A 16,479-nucleotide genomic window follows, 5' to 3' on the forward strand; every position below is an offset into this window, starting at 1 on the left:
GTCCCGCCATCCTGGGATTAACCTCGTGAACCTACGCTGCACTCCCTCAATAGCAAGCAAATTTGGAGACCAAAACTGCACACAATACTCCAGGGGTGGTCTCACTATGGCCCTGTACAACTGCAGAAAGACCTCTTTGCTCCTATACTCAACTCTTCTTGTTAAGAAAGCCAACATGCCTTCGCTTTCTTCACTGCCTGCTGTACCTGCATGCTAACTTTCAGTGACTGATGAACAAGGACCCCTCAGATCTTCCCACTCACCCAACCTGTCCAAGTCGTCCTGCATCCTCATAGCATCCTCCTCACAGTTCACACTGCTACCCAGCTTTGTGTCATCTGCAAATTTACTAATGTTACTTTTAACCCCTTCATCTAAATCATTAATATATATTGTAAATAGCTGCAGTCCCAGCACCGAGCCTTGCGGTACCCCACTAGTCACAGCTTGACATTCTGAAAGGGACCTGTTTATCCCTACTCTTTATTTCCTGTCTGCCAACCAATTTTCTATCCATGTCAGTACCCTACCCCCAATACCATATGCCCTAATTTTGTCCTGCATTTGGCCCATATCCCTCCAAATGTTTCCTTTCCATGTACCTGTCCATATGCTTTTTAAAAGTTGTAATACTACCTGCCTCAACAACCAGCTCTGGCAGTTTGTCCCATATACCCGCCCCCCTCTGGGTGAAAACGTTGCCTCTCAGGTTCCTATTAAATCTTTCCCTCTCTTGCCTTATACCTTGCTATGTCCTCTGGTTCTTGACTGTTGCAATTCCCACATTACAGCAATGCACATAAGAAGGATTTCACTGGCTTTAAAGCCAAAGGGCTTTGGGAAGCTCTAAAAGGAATGTGAATGGTGCCACTTAAATATATACATTTCCTTACAATTTGTTGCTGATGAGCAATCAATGCAAGGTTTTGAAAAGAATGCAACTTTGATTGAGAAAGTCATTTGTCTTGCACTGATAGTAAATGACCTCTGATGGTTGCATTTAAAATATTTATGTTAGCGTCACTAATCTCCACTGACTGTCTACAGGGTGACGTGGAGTAATATTCAACCTTGCCATTTCATTGACCTAGTTTGCTCATTTATTTCAGCTCTATGGGAGGTGGGTGGTTTAGGAGCAAGTGGCTAAATAACAAATATTGTTAGAAACAAGGACCTGCAGATGCTGCTTTACATAAAAGGACGGTGCTGGAGCAACTCAGCTCAGATTTAATAGGATTTTGAAGGACAACTTTTCTTATACAAAGGATATTAGGCACATGTAACAAGCTGCTGAAGGAGGTGGTTGAGGCAGATACTATCAGCTGTTATCATGTCACACTATCCTATCACCAACTATCGAGCGGTTCTGACCTACTATCTATCTCGTTGGAGACCATCAGACTATCTTTGATCGGATTTTATCTTGCACTAAATGTTATTCTTATCATCCTGTACTTGTACACTGTGGACGGCCCGATTATAATCATGTATAATATTTCCGCTGACTGGTTAGCACGCTATAAATGATATTCATTGTTCATTGGTGCCACGTGGCAAGAACATGGATAGGACAGGTTTAGAAGGGATATGGGCCAAAAGCAGACAGATAGGACTAGTGTAGATGGGGCATGTTGGTCGGTGTGGGCAAGTTGGGCCGAAGGGCCTGTTTCCACACTGTATGGTTCTACAACTGCTGCAGCCATTGAGTCATACAGCACGGAAACAGGCCCATCTGTCCATGCCGACCAAGTTGCCCATCCTAGTCAGTCCCATTTGCCACGATTTGACCCATATTCCACCCAGGTTGGAAATGTCAAATGACTAGATGGCATCGTTCTATAGTGAGAGGAGCAAAGCTTAAAGTAGATGTAGGAATGTTTTTTACAGAGCGTGGTGGGTGCCTGGAATGCGCTGCCGGGGGTGGTGGTGGAGGTCGATACAATAGTAGCTTTTAAAGCGCTTTTGGATGGGCACATATATATGCAGGGAATGGAAGGATATGGATCACGTGCAGGCAGCGGGAATTAATTTAACTTGGCATCATGTTCAGCTGGACACTGTGGGCCCAAGGGCCAACCCCAGTGCTGTGCTGTTCGATATTCTATGTCCATGTTCATCTGACCCATTCCTATCCATGTACCTGTCAATTGCCATTTAAATATTGTTACTGCACCTCTTAAACTACATCCTCTGGCAGCTCGTTCCATACACCCATCACCCTTTGTGTGGAAAAAGTTGCCTCTCAGGTTCCTATAAAATCTTGTCCTTCTCACCTTAAACCTATGACTTCTGATTCTTGATTCCCCTATCCTACCCCTGCCCCAGTTAAAAGATTCTGTACATTCATGGTCATAAAGTCAAACAACATGGAAACAGGCCTTCCCTTTTTCTTGCTCATCCCTCCTTGACGTGGATGCATTTGTCCCGCGATCTTCCATCCTCCCAATACCCCTGTTCCTTTCCCCTTGTAGTGGATGTGCTCATAAGACATAGGGAAGAATTAGGCCATTCGGCGCATCAAGTCTACTCCGCCATTCAATCATGGCTGATCTATCTTTCCTTCTCAACTCCATTCTTCTGCCTTCTCCCCATAACCTAATGCCCCTGTCCCACTTAGGAAACCTGAACGGAAACCTCTAGAGACTTTGCGCGCCACCCAAGGTTTCCGTGCGGTTCCCGGAGGTTCCCGGAGGTTTTTGTCAGTCTCCCTACCTGCTTCCACTACCTGCAACCTCCGGCAACCACCTGCAACCTCCGGGAACTGCATGGAAACCTTGGGTGGGGCGCAAAGTCTACAGAGGTTTCCGTTCAGGTTTCCTAAGTGGGACAGGGGCATTATAGACATCTTTACTAATCAATTGCAGTTTTTTTTATTCTTGTTGACGTCCTCCACAGCCATCTGTGATTATAAATTCCACAGATTCACCACCCTTTGGCTAAAGGAATTCCTCCTCATTTTCATTCTAAAGATATGTTATTCTATTCTGAGGCTGTGCCTTCTGGTCCTAGACTCTCCCACAAGTGGAAACATCCTCTCCACATCCACTCTATCCAGGCCTTTCAATATTAATTTTGTTTAATTTATTGTCACGTGTACCGAGGTACAGTGAAAAACTTTTGTTGCATGCTAACCAGTCAGTGGAAAGACTATACACGATTACAATTGAGGCTTCTCATAAGCCTCCTCTGGACCATTTTATGCTCCACAGCATTCCTCCTCAAATATGGGGCCCAAAACTTGCCTAATATAAGCTTTGAGCTTCTGTTGCAACTAAACCTCATCTGGGCAAGTGGAAAGTATTCCATCACCAAGATAGACACAAAAGTCTGAAGTAACTCATCGGGTCAGGCAGCATCTCTGGAAAAAAGGAATAGGTAACTTTTTGGGTCGAGACCCTTCTTCAGACTGAGAGGTGTTCAGGGGAGAGGGAACCGAGAGATATGAAAAAGGTACAGAACAAATTAATGAAAGATATGCAAAAAGACAGATCAAAGCCAGCAACGTTGATCAAGGAAAGGTGGAGCCCACAATGGTCCATTGTTGGTTTAAAGAAAAAAATACTTGAAGTTAGAAAAATCAATATTCATATCGCTGGGCTGTAAGCTGCCCAACAAAATATGAGGTGCTGTTCCTCCAATTTGAGTTTGGCCTCACTCTGACTATCGTTGTCTATGTACTGTACACCGACAATGACAATTAAAGTTGAATCTGAATCTGAATCTGATTCAATGTTTAGTTTAGTTTAGTTTAGTTTAGTTTAGTTTAGTTTAGAGATACAGTGCGGAAACAGGCTCTTCGGCCATCCGAGTTCGAACCGACCAGTGATCTCCGCACATTAACATTACACTACGTACACTAGGGACAATTTACATTTATACTGAGCCAATTAACCGACAAACCTGTACTTCTTTGGATTGTGGGAGCAAACCGAAGATCTTGGATAAAGCCCATGTGTTCACGGGGAGAACGTACAAACTCCATACAGACAGCACCCGTAGTTGGGATCGACCCCGAGTCTCTGCCGCTGTAAGGCAGCAACTCTACCGCTGCGCCACCCTGCAGCCCTGTTGGCAGTGGGGAAGGTGATAATGATGGTACAAACAGGGAACCTCAGCAGGACGACAGTGAAACTAGTACGATGACTAGGGTGGGGGAGGGATGGAGAGAGAGGGAGTGCAGGGGTTACTTGAAGTTAGAAAAATCAACTTCATACCCCTGGGTTGTAAGTGGCCCAAGCAAAATATGAGGTGCTGTTCCTCCAATTTGTATTCCAAGTTGTTCCTTGGGAGAACAGTATCGTCAAACTATCTTTCCCTCCCGCAACCCTGGAATTCTTGGGATATTATTCATCCCATGTAAAGATTGCTTAACGTTAAAAGTACTTTGATTTCTCTACGCACACGGCTCTGATTTGGGATTTTGATTATATATGACAGTCAGCTTAAATGGCCATGACAGACCAATGATAATCAGGCGGGAGCTGTGCTTTGAAACAGCTTCAGAATAGTTTTGAAACGGTCTCAACGTTCAAACAAAATCAAAGGCGATGAGAAACTAATTGGAATCGTTACAGGTAATCCTTCACTAGTCTCCACGGCAAACAGTTGTATACATTCGCACAGCCCTGGTCTCTAACCTCCCACTGGAATATCATCACACCAGCTGTTCACCACAGAATCTCCTTTGATGTTAACATCAGTGAGTTCAATTTGTCGAGAGCTATTATGCAAAGTCTGCATGTTGTACCAGTCAGTCGGTGCAATCAGACTGTATGAAGACCAGACGAGACTAACCCAAGACTAGCCCTTTCCCCTTCCCCTTCCCCTCCCACTTTGCACCCCTTTCCCCCTGCCGCCTTTCGTCCCCCTAACTCCCCTCCCCCTCCATCCCTTTCCCTCCCCATCCCCTTCTCCCCTGTTTACCTTTCCAACCCTTTTGCCCCATTCCCCTCATCCTCCTTTCCCACTTCCCTCTCCCTCCCACCCTTTCGCTCCATCTTTCTCCCCTCCACTCCCCCCTCTTCCCCCCCCCCCCCCCCCCCCCCCCCCTTTCTGCTCTCCCTACCCCCCCTCCTCCCTCCTCTCTCCTTTCTGTTCCACCGTTCCTGTCCCTTACACCACAGCGGTATGAACATTGACTTCTCTAACTCCAAATAGCCCTTGCTTTCCCTCTCTCTCCATCCCCTCCCCCTTCCCAGTTCTCCCACCAGTGTGACTGTCTCCGATCGGGTTGCCAACTTTCTCACTCCCAAATAAGGGGCAAAAGGTCAAAATAAGGGACAAATTCCCGACGGCAATTCGTTGACCGACTCGGCCGTGGCTGGGTGAATGATGAGTTGGCCCGGGTGCTGGACAGCACACAAAGCCCAGCCGACGGGCCAGCTGAAAGGTTTTGGTCCAGCACCCCATCCAACTCATGAACCGGTGATCGACCATGACAAGGAGGGATGGTGGTGTTGGCTGCCAGCGAAGGCCCGAAGGTCGGGCAGCTGGCCAGGCTGCCGACCGACGGGCCACGGGCGAGGCGCTGCTGCTGCACTCCATGGCTGCTCTACGTCGGGACGGGTGATGCGAGGCCTGATGCAGCTCTCCGACCCGACAGTCCCCTCGACCCAAGTAGCAGCAGTCAAATACGGGACAAGGAGCGGTCCCATATGGGACAAACCAATTTAGCCCAAAATACGGGATGTCCCGGCTAATACAGGACAGTTGGCCACCCTAGTCTCCAACTACATTCTATTTCTGTCCCACCCATTTCTTGACCTAAAACGTCACCTATTCCTTCTCTCCAGGGATGCTGCCTGTCCCGCTGAGTTCCTGCAGCATTTTATTTCTATCTTCAATTTAAACCAGCATCTGCAGTTCTTTCCTACACAGAAAATTTAATGGAGATGTGTGGGTCAAGATTTTTACAGAGTGGCTGGGGCCTGGAACGCATTACCACGGATGGTGGTGGAGGCAGATATGTTAATGTTGTTTAAGGAGATTTTAGAAAGGCACATGGAAGTACAAGGAATAGAGGGATATAGGCAGATTAGATCAGTTTAAGTTTGCATCATGTTTGGCACATATTGTGGGCTAAAGAGCCTGTTCCTGTGCTGTACTCTTCTATTTTCTATGTTTATTACTCTCATGTGTAACCAAACATACAATGAAAAGCTTTGTGTCAAATGCTATCCAATCAGTCCAGATATACCATACACAGGTACAATCAGATACAACACGGGGTGGGAGATTGCAACCTTCACGTGGTCCGCCCTGTTTCGACGAATGCAATCAACCCGGCGTGCACAATCAAATAAGATCAAATAGAACAAGTTATCCTACTTTAGGCTGTGCATGCCATAAGCAAGAAGAAGAAGATACAATACAGATATAAAAGAGGGAAGATAATAAGTGCAGAATATAGTTCTCAGCTATTGTAGTGCATCAATTCCAGAGAGAGAACCCAGTGGCTGCAAAGGTGTAGAGGTGAATCGGATAGAAGCCTAGCTTATGGAAGGTCCTTTCAGAAGCCTAATAACAGAGGGGAAGAAGCTGTTCCTGATTCTGGTGGTGCTCGCTTTCAAGTTTCTGTGCCTTCTGCCAGACAGGAGCAGAGAGAAGAAGGAATGTCCGGGGTGGGACAAGTCTCTGATTATGTTGGCTGTTTTTCCACCTCTTCCCAAGTAATCTCAGCGTTCTGGCGAGGAATATGGTATATTTATTTGGTTAAAGGCAAGTTGTTAATTCACTACCTGTTTGCGTTTCCAGAAGGAATTCTGTTGTTTGTCGCTAAATAGGTCTATTTTTATTGCCGAGTTCAAACTCCTAAGGATGTGAGCGAACTTGGGAAAGAATCAACTATTTTGTTTTTCTTTGGCAAATGATGGGCGGATCACAGTTCCTCGCTGCCTGTCTGAACTGCTGACCCATTCCTTCTCTCCAGAGATGCTGCCTGTTCCTCTGAGTTACTCCAGCATATTGTTTCTATGAACTGCTGGCTCTTTCAGTTTTTTATTTGTGTGAACGCTGGAATTTTGTCACGGGAGCAGGCCATTCAGCCCATTGAACATGGTGCGATGCGCAGGGAAACGCAGCTGACCTGTGACCTAACTCCATAAGGAGGCACAGGGGTGCAGCTGTAGAATTGCTGCCTTTTTTAACAGGGTTCAGAGATCCAGGTTCGATCCTGACTACGGTGCTGTCTGTACGGAGTTGGTACGTTCTCCCCTTTAACCGTGTGGGTTTTCTCCGGGTGCACCAGTTTCCTCCCACACTCCATAGGCATGCAGGTTTGCACGTTAATTGGCTTCTGTAAAATTGTAAATTGTCCCTAGTGTGTAGGATAGTGCTAGTGTACTGGGTTGATCGCTGGGTGGCACGGATTCTGTGGGCCGAAGGGTTTGTTTTTGTGCTGTATCTTTAAAGTCTAAGGACATACAGTAGGTATAAGGTGGGAGGGGAGAGATTTAATAGGAATTTGAGAAACACTTTTTACACACATGGGTATATATAACGAGCTGCCAGATGAGGTAGTTGAGGCTGGTAATAAACAATATTGAAAAGACATTTGGACAGGTAATTGGACAGGGAAGGTTTGGAGGGATATGGGCCAAATGGGGCAGATGGGACTGGGATGTAGATGGGGCATCTTGGTCACCATGGGTATGTTGGGTTTCCATGCTATATATGACTATAACTCAAACACCCAAACTTCACTACACCTTTAAGAAAAATCTTTCATTCACAGACTTTAAAATTAGTAACTTCAGTTCGAGTACATGGACAGGATAGTAACCTCGTACTAGATTTGAGAGCAAGATAAGAATCCACAAACTGAGACACAAACAGTGAAGAGTTTGTGGGATAAACTGCAAGCTATTTGGCTTTTGAAGTCCAATCTAGTTCGTCTCAATTGCTGCAGCACCTTTTCTTTAATCTCTATCAATTCATTCCTCTTGTTCCACTCTGGGCAGTAATATTTAATGAATACAGTTCACATACTGTGAGATGGCACCATAGGACCATAAGACATAAGAGCAGAATTAGGCCATTTGGCCAATTGAGTTTACATTGGCTTTCGTTCATGGGTGAACTATTTTTCCCCTCTCAACATCATTCTCCTGCCTTCTCTCCGTAACCTTTGACACCCTTACTAATCAACAACGTATCAATCTCCACTTTTAAAACGCCCACCGATGGCCTCCAGGGCCGTCTGTGGGAATGCGATCCACAGATTCACCACCCTCAGGCTAAAGAAATTCCTCCTCATCTCCTTTCTACAGTACGGCCTTTTATTCTGAGGCGATGCCCTCTGGTATTAGACTTTCCCACCAGTGCAAACATCCTCTCCACAGGTGTCATAGGTTAGAGGGAGAAGGCAGGAGAATGGGGTTAAGAGGGAGAGATAGATCAGCCATGATTGAATGGCGGAGTAGACTTGATGGGCCCAATGGGCCTAATTCTATTCCTATTCCTTGTGATCTTATGACTCTATCCAGTTCTTTCATTATTCATGCCTCTTACACTTTACCTATGCTGTCCTGGGGTGGAAGGGTGGGGTGTAGATCTCGATTGCAGAAATCTCGGTCTGTGCAACACTCGATCGCTCTCCGTTGCGATGACTTGGGTGTGTCCTAAACCGGAAAAGGAGGAAGAGTGAATTAGAAAGTATAAACTGGTGAGAACATTCACATCTTTTGAAAAAAATTCCTTCCTCATTCTGTTTAAGAAGGAACTGCAGATGCTGGAAAATCGAAGGCAGACAAAAATAGGTAGAAGGAAAATAGGCGACGTTTCGGGTCTGAAGAAGGGTCTCGACCAGAAATGTCGCCTATTTCCTTCGCTCCATAGATGCTGCCTCACCCGCTGAGTTTCTGCAGCATTTTTGTCTACCTTCTTCATTCTTCTCTTTCTATCTGTTTTGGTTTATTTTAGAGGCACTTCATGGAAACAGGCCCTTTGGCCCACCCAGTCCATGCTGTGTCCACGGCTACCGTTGTTTAGGAGCTCCAGAAGCCTGCGCAGGGTCAGCACAGATACCTTCCTACAACCATCGGGTTCCTGAACCGACCTGCACAACTCTAATGCGATCACAACCATGGACTTGTTTTCTAATCATTTAGTTTAGTTTAATTTAGTTTAGTTTAGAGATACACATGCAAACAGAGCCATCGACCCATCGAGTCCGCGCCGACCATCGATCACCCGTTCACACTAGTTCTACCTTATTCTACTTCTGCATCTACTCTGTACACGAGGGGCAACTTACAGAAGCTAATTAACATACAAAACACGTACATCTTTGGGATGTGTGGGGGGGGGGGGGGGGGGGGGGGAAGGGGAAGAAACTGGAGCACCTGGAGGAAATCCACGCGTTCCTAGGGAGTACGTGCAAACTCCACACAAACAGTATGCGAGGTCAGGATCATACCCGGGTCACTGGGGCTGTGAGGCGGCTGCTCTACCCGCTGTGCCACCATTTACAACCACCGCCACACTCAGTCACCCTTTCCCTTCTTAATATTCCAATTCAGACATATTTTCAGGAATGTTGAGGGGATTTTCCAATAGGAAGGATAATGGAGAGGGGAACAATGATGTTCTTTCCACCTGTTATCAGGCAACTAAACATCCTATCACTGACCAGAGAGCGGTCCTGATCAACCATCTCCATCATTGGAGACTCCCCGGAATATCTTTAATTGGACTTTACTGGACTTTATTTTGCACTAAACGTAATTCCCTTTATCCTGTATTTGCACACTATATGCAGCTTGATTGTAACCATAGAAACATAGAAAATAGGTGCAGGAGGAGGCCATTTGGCCCTTCGAGCCATAATCATGTATAGTGTTTTCACTGACTGGATAGCATGCAACCAAAGAGGTTTTTCACTGTACCTTTTCACTCTGACAATAATAATAAACTAAAAATTCTTTTATTTTAGATCAGACATCCTCAATGCACATTATCAATCAAAAAAAGGGTACTTAATTTATATTCAAATTCCTTCTACAGGCAATAACACTGGGCAGCTTACAACCCAGCGGTATGAACGTTGATTTCACTCATTTCAAGTAACCTTTGCATTCTCTCCCTCCTCCCCTCCCCTACCTTAATCATCTTACAATTTCACTGTTCGCAACCTTGTATCCCTTCATTATCACCTCTTCCCCAGCCAACAATGGGCCGTTATGGATTCCATTCTTCCTTGGTCATTTCCTCGTTGCCGGTTTATCTTGGCCTTTCCTTACCTTCAGTTCCCTCCCCTCTACTTTTAGTCTGAAGAAGGATGTCGAGCCAAACCATCACCCATCCTTTTACTCCAGAGATGCTGGCTGACCCGCTGAGTAACCCCAGCACTTTGTGTCTATCTTCAGTAACATGCTGCATTCATTTCGCCATTTTTCACTACGTTAGTTTGTTTAAAAGTGACTGGTTGCTTCGCTGTGCCCTTACCAGCCTAATATATCTCTCCGATAGCAGGGTGACCAAAACCAAACACAATACTCCAAGGTTCTTGGGGTTGTCATGGTGGCGCAGTGGTAGAGTTGCTGCCTTACAGCGCCAGAGACCCGGGATCAATCCTGACTTTGGGTGCTGTCTGTATGGAGCTTGTACATTCTCCCTGTGACCACGTGGGTTTTCTCCGGGTGCTCCGGTTTCCTCCCACACTCCAAAGAGGTATAGACTTGTAGGTTAATTGGATTCTGTAAATTGCAAATTGTCCCTAGTGTGCAGGCCAGTGCTGGTGTACGGGGCGATTGCTGGTCGGTGGGACTCTGTGGCATGAAGGGCCTGTTACCACGCTTTATCTCTAAAGTAAATTAATATGTACCGTAGAACTAGTGTACAGATGGCTTGGTCAGCATGGACCTGGTGGGCTGAAGGGCCTGTTTCCACACTGTATCTGAGTCTAAAATGTAAAGTAAAGTCTGCAAGAGTCAGCAATGAGGGAAGGCAGGTTGGGCACGATCCACAGGGTCAGTGTGGAAATAGGCCCTTCAGCCCGACTTGCCCAGTGACACTAGTCCCACCTGGCGGTGTTTGGCCCATATACCTCCAAACCTGTCCTATCCATGTACCTGTGTAATTGTTTCTTAAACGTTGCAATTAGCCCTGCCTCAACTATCTCCTCCAGCAACTCCCTCCATGCACCCACCGCCCTTTGTGCAAAAACGTTGCCCCTCAGATTCTTATTACATTTTCCCCCCTCACCTTTAACCCATGTCCTCTGGTTCTTGCTTCCCCTACTCTGGGCAAGAGACAACGCAATCTATTCTTATCATGGTTTTGTACACGTCTATGAGATCGCCCCTCATCCTCCTGCGCTCCAACGATAAAATACTTAATAAAACGGCGAGTTGTCCTGAAGGGAATTCAATAAATTACCTCCCCTAACAATTCTGCCTTCGGGTGGTCTGTACAGTTGAACAAATCTGCCACAGCAAGAGAGGAACTATACGGTGTTCATACGACAGGGGACCCTGCACTCTGTGAAGTTGGTACAGCACATTCATTACACATGCACACAATTACAGGTCAAAACCCTGAGCTGAAATCCTTCCTCTCCGCTCTTGTGTGATTTATGCGTCAGCGGATCTGTGTGAAATCTGGCTCCAATCAGCGCGGATCAGATTGATTACACCTGCCCGTGTGAAAGGGGAGTTTTATGGTGTTCTGTTGCCACTAGTTTACACCGGGCGGGCGGGCGGGTTCCACACCGCTGCACGCCCTCAAGATTAACTGCTGCAAAGTGCGGCCACGGCCACTGGGCACAAGAGCAATGTTGCCTGGTCACATGGTAACCACAGAGCTGAAGACCCACTTACAGGTCTGAGTTCTGCAGATAGATGCACAACGCTGCAGTAACTCAGTGGGACAGGCAGCATCTCTGGAGAGAAGGAATGGAGACCCATCTTCAGGCTGCTCCATTACGAAATCTCCCCAAGCTGTGCCTACTTTGAAGAGGTTCTCCTCCTCCCTCTGTCCCTTCTTCTTCTTGCGTGGGGCGTGCACAGCCTAAAGTTGTAAGACAACTTGTTCTGTTTGATCTTCTGTTTGTGCACGCCTGGTTGATTGCATTCGTTGAAACAGGGTGGGCCACGTGAAGGTTACAATCTCCCACTCCCCTCCGACCCTGAAGTAGGGTCTTGACCTGAAAACGTCACCCATTCCTTCTCTCCAGAGATGCTGCCTGTCCTGCTCCAGCACACTGTATCTATATTTGGTATGAACCAGCATCTGCAGTCTGAAGAAGGGTTTCGGCTCGAAACGTCGCCTATTTACTTCGCTCCATTTGCTGCTGCACCCGCTGAGTTTCTCCAGCAATTTTGTGTACCTTCTGCAGATCCTTAGTTTAGTTTAGTTTTAGTTTAGAGATACAGCGCGGAAACGGGTCCTTCGGCCTCGCGGAGGTCGAGTGGTCTCCGTACAGGGCCGGTCCCACCAGCCGACCAACGATCACCCCATATACTAGCACTATCTTGCACACTAGGGACAATATACAATCTTTATCAGAGCCAATTAACATGCAAACCTTCATGTCTTTGGAGTGTGGGAGGAAACTGGAGCAACCGGAGAAAACCCATGCAGTCACAAGGAGAACGTGCAAACTCTGTACAGACTACAAGTGGTCAGGATTGAACCTGGGTCTCTGGCGCTGTGAGACTACACCTCCACTGCTGTGCCACCATGCCACCCTTCGTGCAAGATAATGTCCAGTAAAGTCCGATCATAGATAGTCTACTTATTCCCTTTTGGTTTTGATACCCTGACTATAGAAAAAGACGTTTTGAAAGACTTCAGGAGAAGGTATACACCAAGGCTACTCACCCGGCACTGGAAGTCCGAGCCCTCTTTGCCCAGACATCCAGAGGTGATGACATGCCCTCCAGAGTCTCCTTCCTCCATGATGGTGAAACAGTAGCCATCTGTTCTGTGGACACAGAAATGTAATTGCAATAAACCCGATACAGGTAACAAAGAGCACTTAGGCAGAAAGGATCAGTTTAGTTTAGAAGATGGACACATCCCAAAGACGTGCGGGTTTGTAGGTTAATTTCCTTGTGTAAATTGCCCCCGTGTAGGATGTGAAACTGGGATAATATAGAACAAGTGTGAAGGGGTGATCAATAGTTGGCGTGGACTCGGTGGGACGAAGAGCCTGTTTCTATGCTGCATCTGTAAACTGAATTAAAGTATTCGAAACAGAGAACTGCAGATGCTGGTGTATACCACGAAATAAAAAAAAAACTGTTGGAGTAACTCAGCAGGTGAGGCAGCATCTCTGGAGAAATCAGAATGGGCGACCAGTACACAAAGACGTGGGCGGCACAGTGGCGCTGTACGCTCTACCGTACAGTGCCAGAGTGAGGGTGTCAAAGGTTCCTCGGAGAAGGCAGGAGAACGAAAAGCAGATCAGCCGTGATTGAATGGCGGAGTAGACTTGATGGGGTAAATAGGCTAGTGCTGCTCCTTTGCCTTATGGCAGCATCTCACTGTATGTGGACGGTATGTGAGGCCGCTCGCTGCTCCACTAACTTACTTGCAGGTGTTGTTCACAGACTCTTCAGGACAATGGTGGTGGCAGTGACACCACAGATCCCTCTGAGGAGGCGTTGACACTGTGCTGTCTCCATACTCCCCCTTGTTTTCCACACTCAGCTTGCCCGTACTTCGTAGAAGCATGTTGTCCAAACAGTTACCTGTGAAAAGAGTTCAGAGGTTAGGCTGATTAAAGAATGTGGGGATGGGCATCAGCAACCTTAGAGAATGGTTTAATTTAGTTTAGTTTACCTTGCACCTGGGTCATTACGTCCGAAGAGTCCACCAGGGACTATACTGTAAGTTGGACAATTTTTACATTTTATCAAGCCAATTTATCTAGCCAATTAACCTACGAACCTCGACATCTTTGGAGTGTGGGGGGAAACCGAAGATCTCGGAGAAAACCCACACAGATCGCGGGGAGAACGTACAAACTCCATAAAGATAGCGCCCATAGTCGGAATCGAACCCGGGTCCCCGGCGCTGCATTCGCTGTAAGGCAGCAACTCTACCGCTGCGCCACCGTGAAACCCCTGTCCCACGGTACGAGTTAATTCCAAGAGCTCTTCCGAGTTTGCCCTGATTCGAACTCGGAGATTTACGGTAATGGCGACTCGTCAGTACTTGGTGCTATCGTGGACATTTTTCAACATGTTGAAAAATCATCACGATTCTTCCCGAGCTTACCTGCCGTTGGCGAGTCTTCCCAAGTACCTGCCGTTAGCATTATGAGCTGCTAAGAGACTCCCCTGAGCTCCGACGTACCTGCTGCATTCATTCTCCATGCTTATTTTTTGATTTTTTTTAAACGCGAGAGAGCTCTTGGAATGAACTCGTACCGTGGGACAGGGCCATGACCGTTTAGTTTATTGTCATGTGTTCCGAGGTGTAGTGAAAAACTGAAAATATGTCATCTGGTTCTGGATTCCCTAACTCTGGGTAAAAGACTATGTACCTTATCCATTCCCCTCTTGATATTAAACATCTCCGTAAGATCATCCCTTGTCCTTTTTCACTCCAAGGAGTAAAGTCCAAGCCAGCCCAACCTCCTACTGTGGTTCAGACCCTCAGGTCCAACAGATGCACAATCTAAGACCATGAGAAAATGCACCATCAAAGAGATCTGGCAGCAGCTATGTCAGCAGCGCGTCAGTTTTTTTTCAACTTTTTCTTATTTTTTAGTATGTTTTAAAGTATGTATTTTGTGTTTCTTTGTGTGTATTGTGTGTGTGGGGGGTGGTGTGGGGGGGTAAGGGGGAAACCGCTTCGGTCGCCTCCTCCATGGAGAGGCGACTGTTTTTCCAGGTCGCCTCCCCCGTGGCCTAACATCAAGGATCGGCGCGGCCTTTCCCGGAGACGCGCCCGGGGCTTCAGCGGCGGGCGCAGCGTGGACTCTCGGCGTGGAGCGGGTGAGCCCTCGCTGGGGCTCGCTGGAGGTGAGCGCTCCGTTTCGCTGGCCCGGGGCAGCTGGCAGCCTGAAGTCGCAGCCTGAAGCCGCGGTCTGCAGAGCTCCAGCTGGTGCGGCGTCTACAGCCAGGGATCCCTCGTGGGGGACCCGGGGGAAGAAGAAGCCATCACTGCCGGCCTGCGGCCAACTTCTACCGCGGGCCCGGCATGGACTTACCATCCCCCCTGGAGGGGAGCTTCGACCGCCGGCCCTGCAGTCTACGGTGCTTCTGGCTGCGGCGGGGACTTTAAATCTCGACCGCCGGCCTGCGGCCTACAACAACTTAAAGCCGCGGTCTCCGGTGAGGAAGAGCCGATCCTGGACTGACTCTAGTCCTGTCCACGGGGGGGGGAATGGAGGAGGACTGGCCAAATTTTTGTGCCTTCCACCACAGTGATGAATGCTGTGGTGGATGTTTGTGTTACATTTTTTTATTGTGGTTGTGTGTTCTTTATTATTGTATCGCTGCTGACAACACACATTCCACCAGCCTGGCTGTGTGGTCATTAAAATACAAATACAAAAATACAAATCTATAGGAGGACAGGTTCATAAAGTGCTGAAGTAAATCAGCGGGTCAGGCAGCATCTCTGGAGAACATGGAGTCAAGACCCTTCTTCAAACTATACAGGGCCTGTCCCATGAGCATGCGACCTGCATGCGGCAAGCGCGACCAAACCGGAAGCGGGGGCCTCGCGGAGGTCGAGTGATCGCCGTACAGGGCCGGTCCCACCAGCATGCACCTGCATGCGGCAAGCGCGACAAAACCGTTAGCGGTGGCCGCGCGGAGGTCGAGTGAGTGACTTGAAGTTCGAGCGAAGTCCGCGGGATGTTCGCACATGAAGTACGGCATCAAGACGCTGCGTACGGCGTCAAGATGCTGCATCTGCCTGTCGAGGCGGTGCATACGGTGTTGAGGCGGCTGCGGGCCGGCAGGCCATTGCCGCGCGGAATTTTTGAACATGGTCAGTTTTTCGGAGCCCCGCGCGATGTCGGGACCAGCTCCGTACACCTCCATATGGCTCCGGCGATCGAAGTGGGACCGGCCCCGCGAGGCCGTACAGCTCAAGCGCCCACATTAGGTTGCGCTTGCCGCATGGAGTCGCATGCTCGTGGGGCAGGCCCTTTACTCTAGCAGAGGAGGCATTGCCTCAGGAAGGCAGCCATCATCAACAAAGCCCCACACTGCTCTGGCCATGCTCTCATGGCCACTACTACCATTGGCAAGAAGGTACAGGAAACTGAAAACTGTGACTTCCAGGTTCAAGTACATCTTCTTCCCAACAGCCATCAGGCTTCTGAACACTACACAACACTAGTTTAGTTTAGTTGTCATGTGTACTGAGGTACAGTTAAAATGCTTTTATTGTTGTGTGCTACAGTCAGAGAAAAGACTGTACATGATTACAATCAAGCCGTCCACAGTGTACAGATACAAGATAAAGGGAATAACGTTTAGTGCAAGATGTACTGCATAGTGCAGTCTGACTAAAGATAGC

At 47.7% G+C, this 16,479-nt stretch overlaps 1 protein-coding gene across 3 annotated transcripts in view; it reads right to left on the minus strand.

Moving 5' to 3' along the window:
* Positions 1-16,479, minus strand: part of bmpr1ba (bone morphogenetic protein receptor, type IBa) — a 405,420-nt gene that overhangs the window by 37,811 nt on the left and 351,130 nt on the right. For all 3 annotated transcript variants that reach the window (XM_055641394.1, XM_055641412.1, XM_055641403.1), the window contains 3 exons: positions 13,532-13,691; positions 12,820-12,922; positions 8,516-8,618 (listed from right to left, as the gene is read on the minus strand). In XM_055641394.1, the coding sequence (XP_055497369.1) occupies positions 8,516-8,618; positions 12,820-12,922; positions 13,532-13,691 (366 nt within the window). The remainder of the gene's footprint in view (positions 1-8,515; positions 8,619-12,819; positions 12,923-13,531; positions 13,692-16,479) is intronic.

The sequence above is a fragment of the Leucoraja erinacea genome, chromosome 1, assembly GCF_028641065.1.
Source record: "Leucoraja erinacea ecotype New England chromosome 1, Leri_hhj_1, whole genome shotgun sequence".
NCBI lineage: Eukaryota > Metazoa > Chordata > Chondrichthyes > Rajiformes > Rajidae > Leucoraja > Leucoraja erinaceus.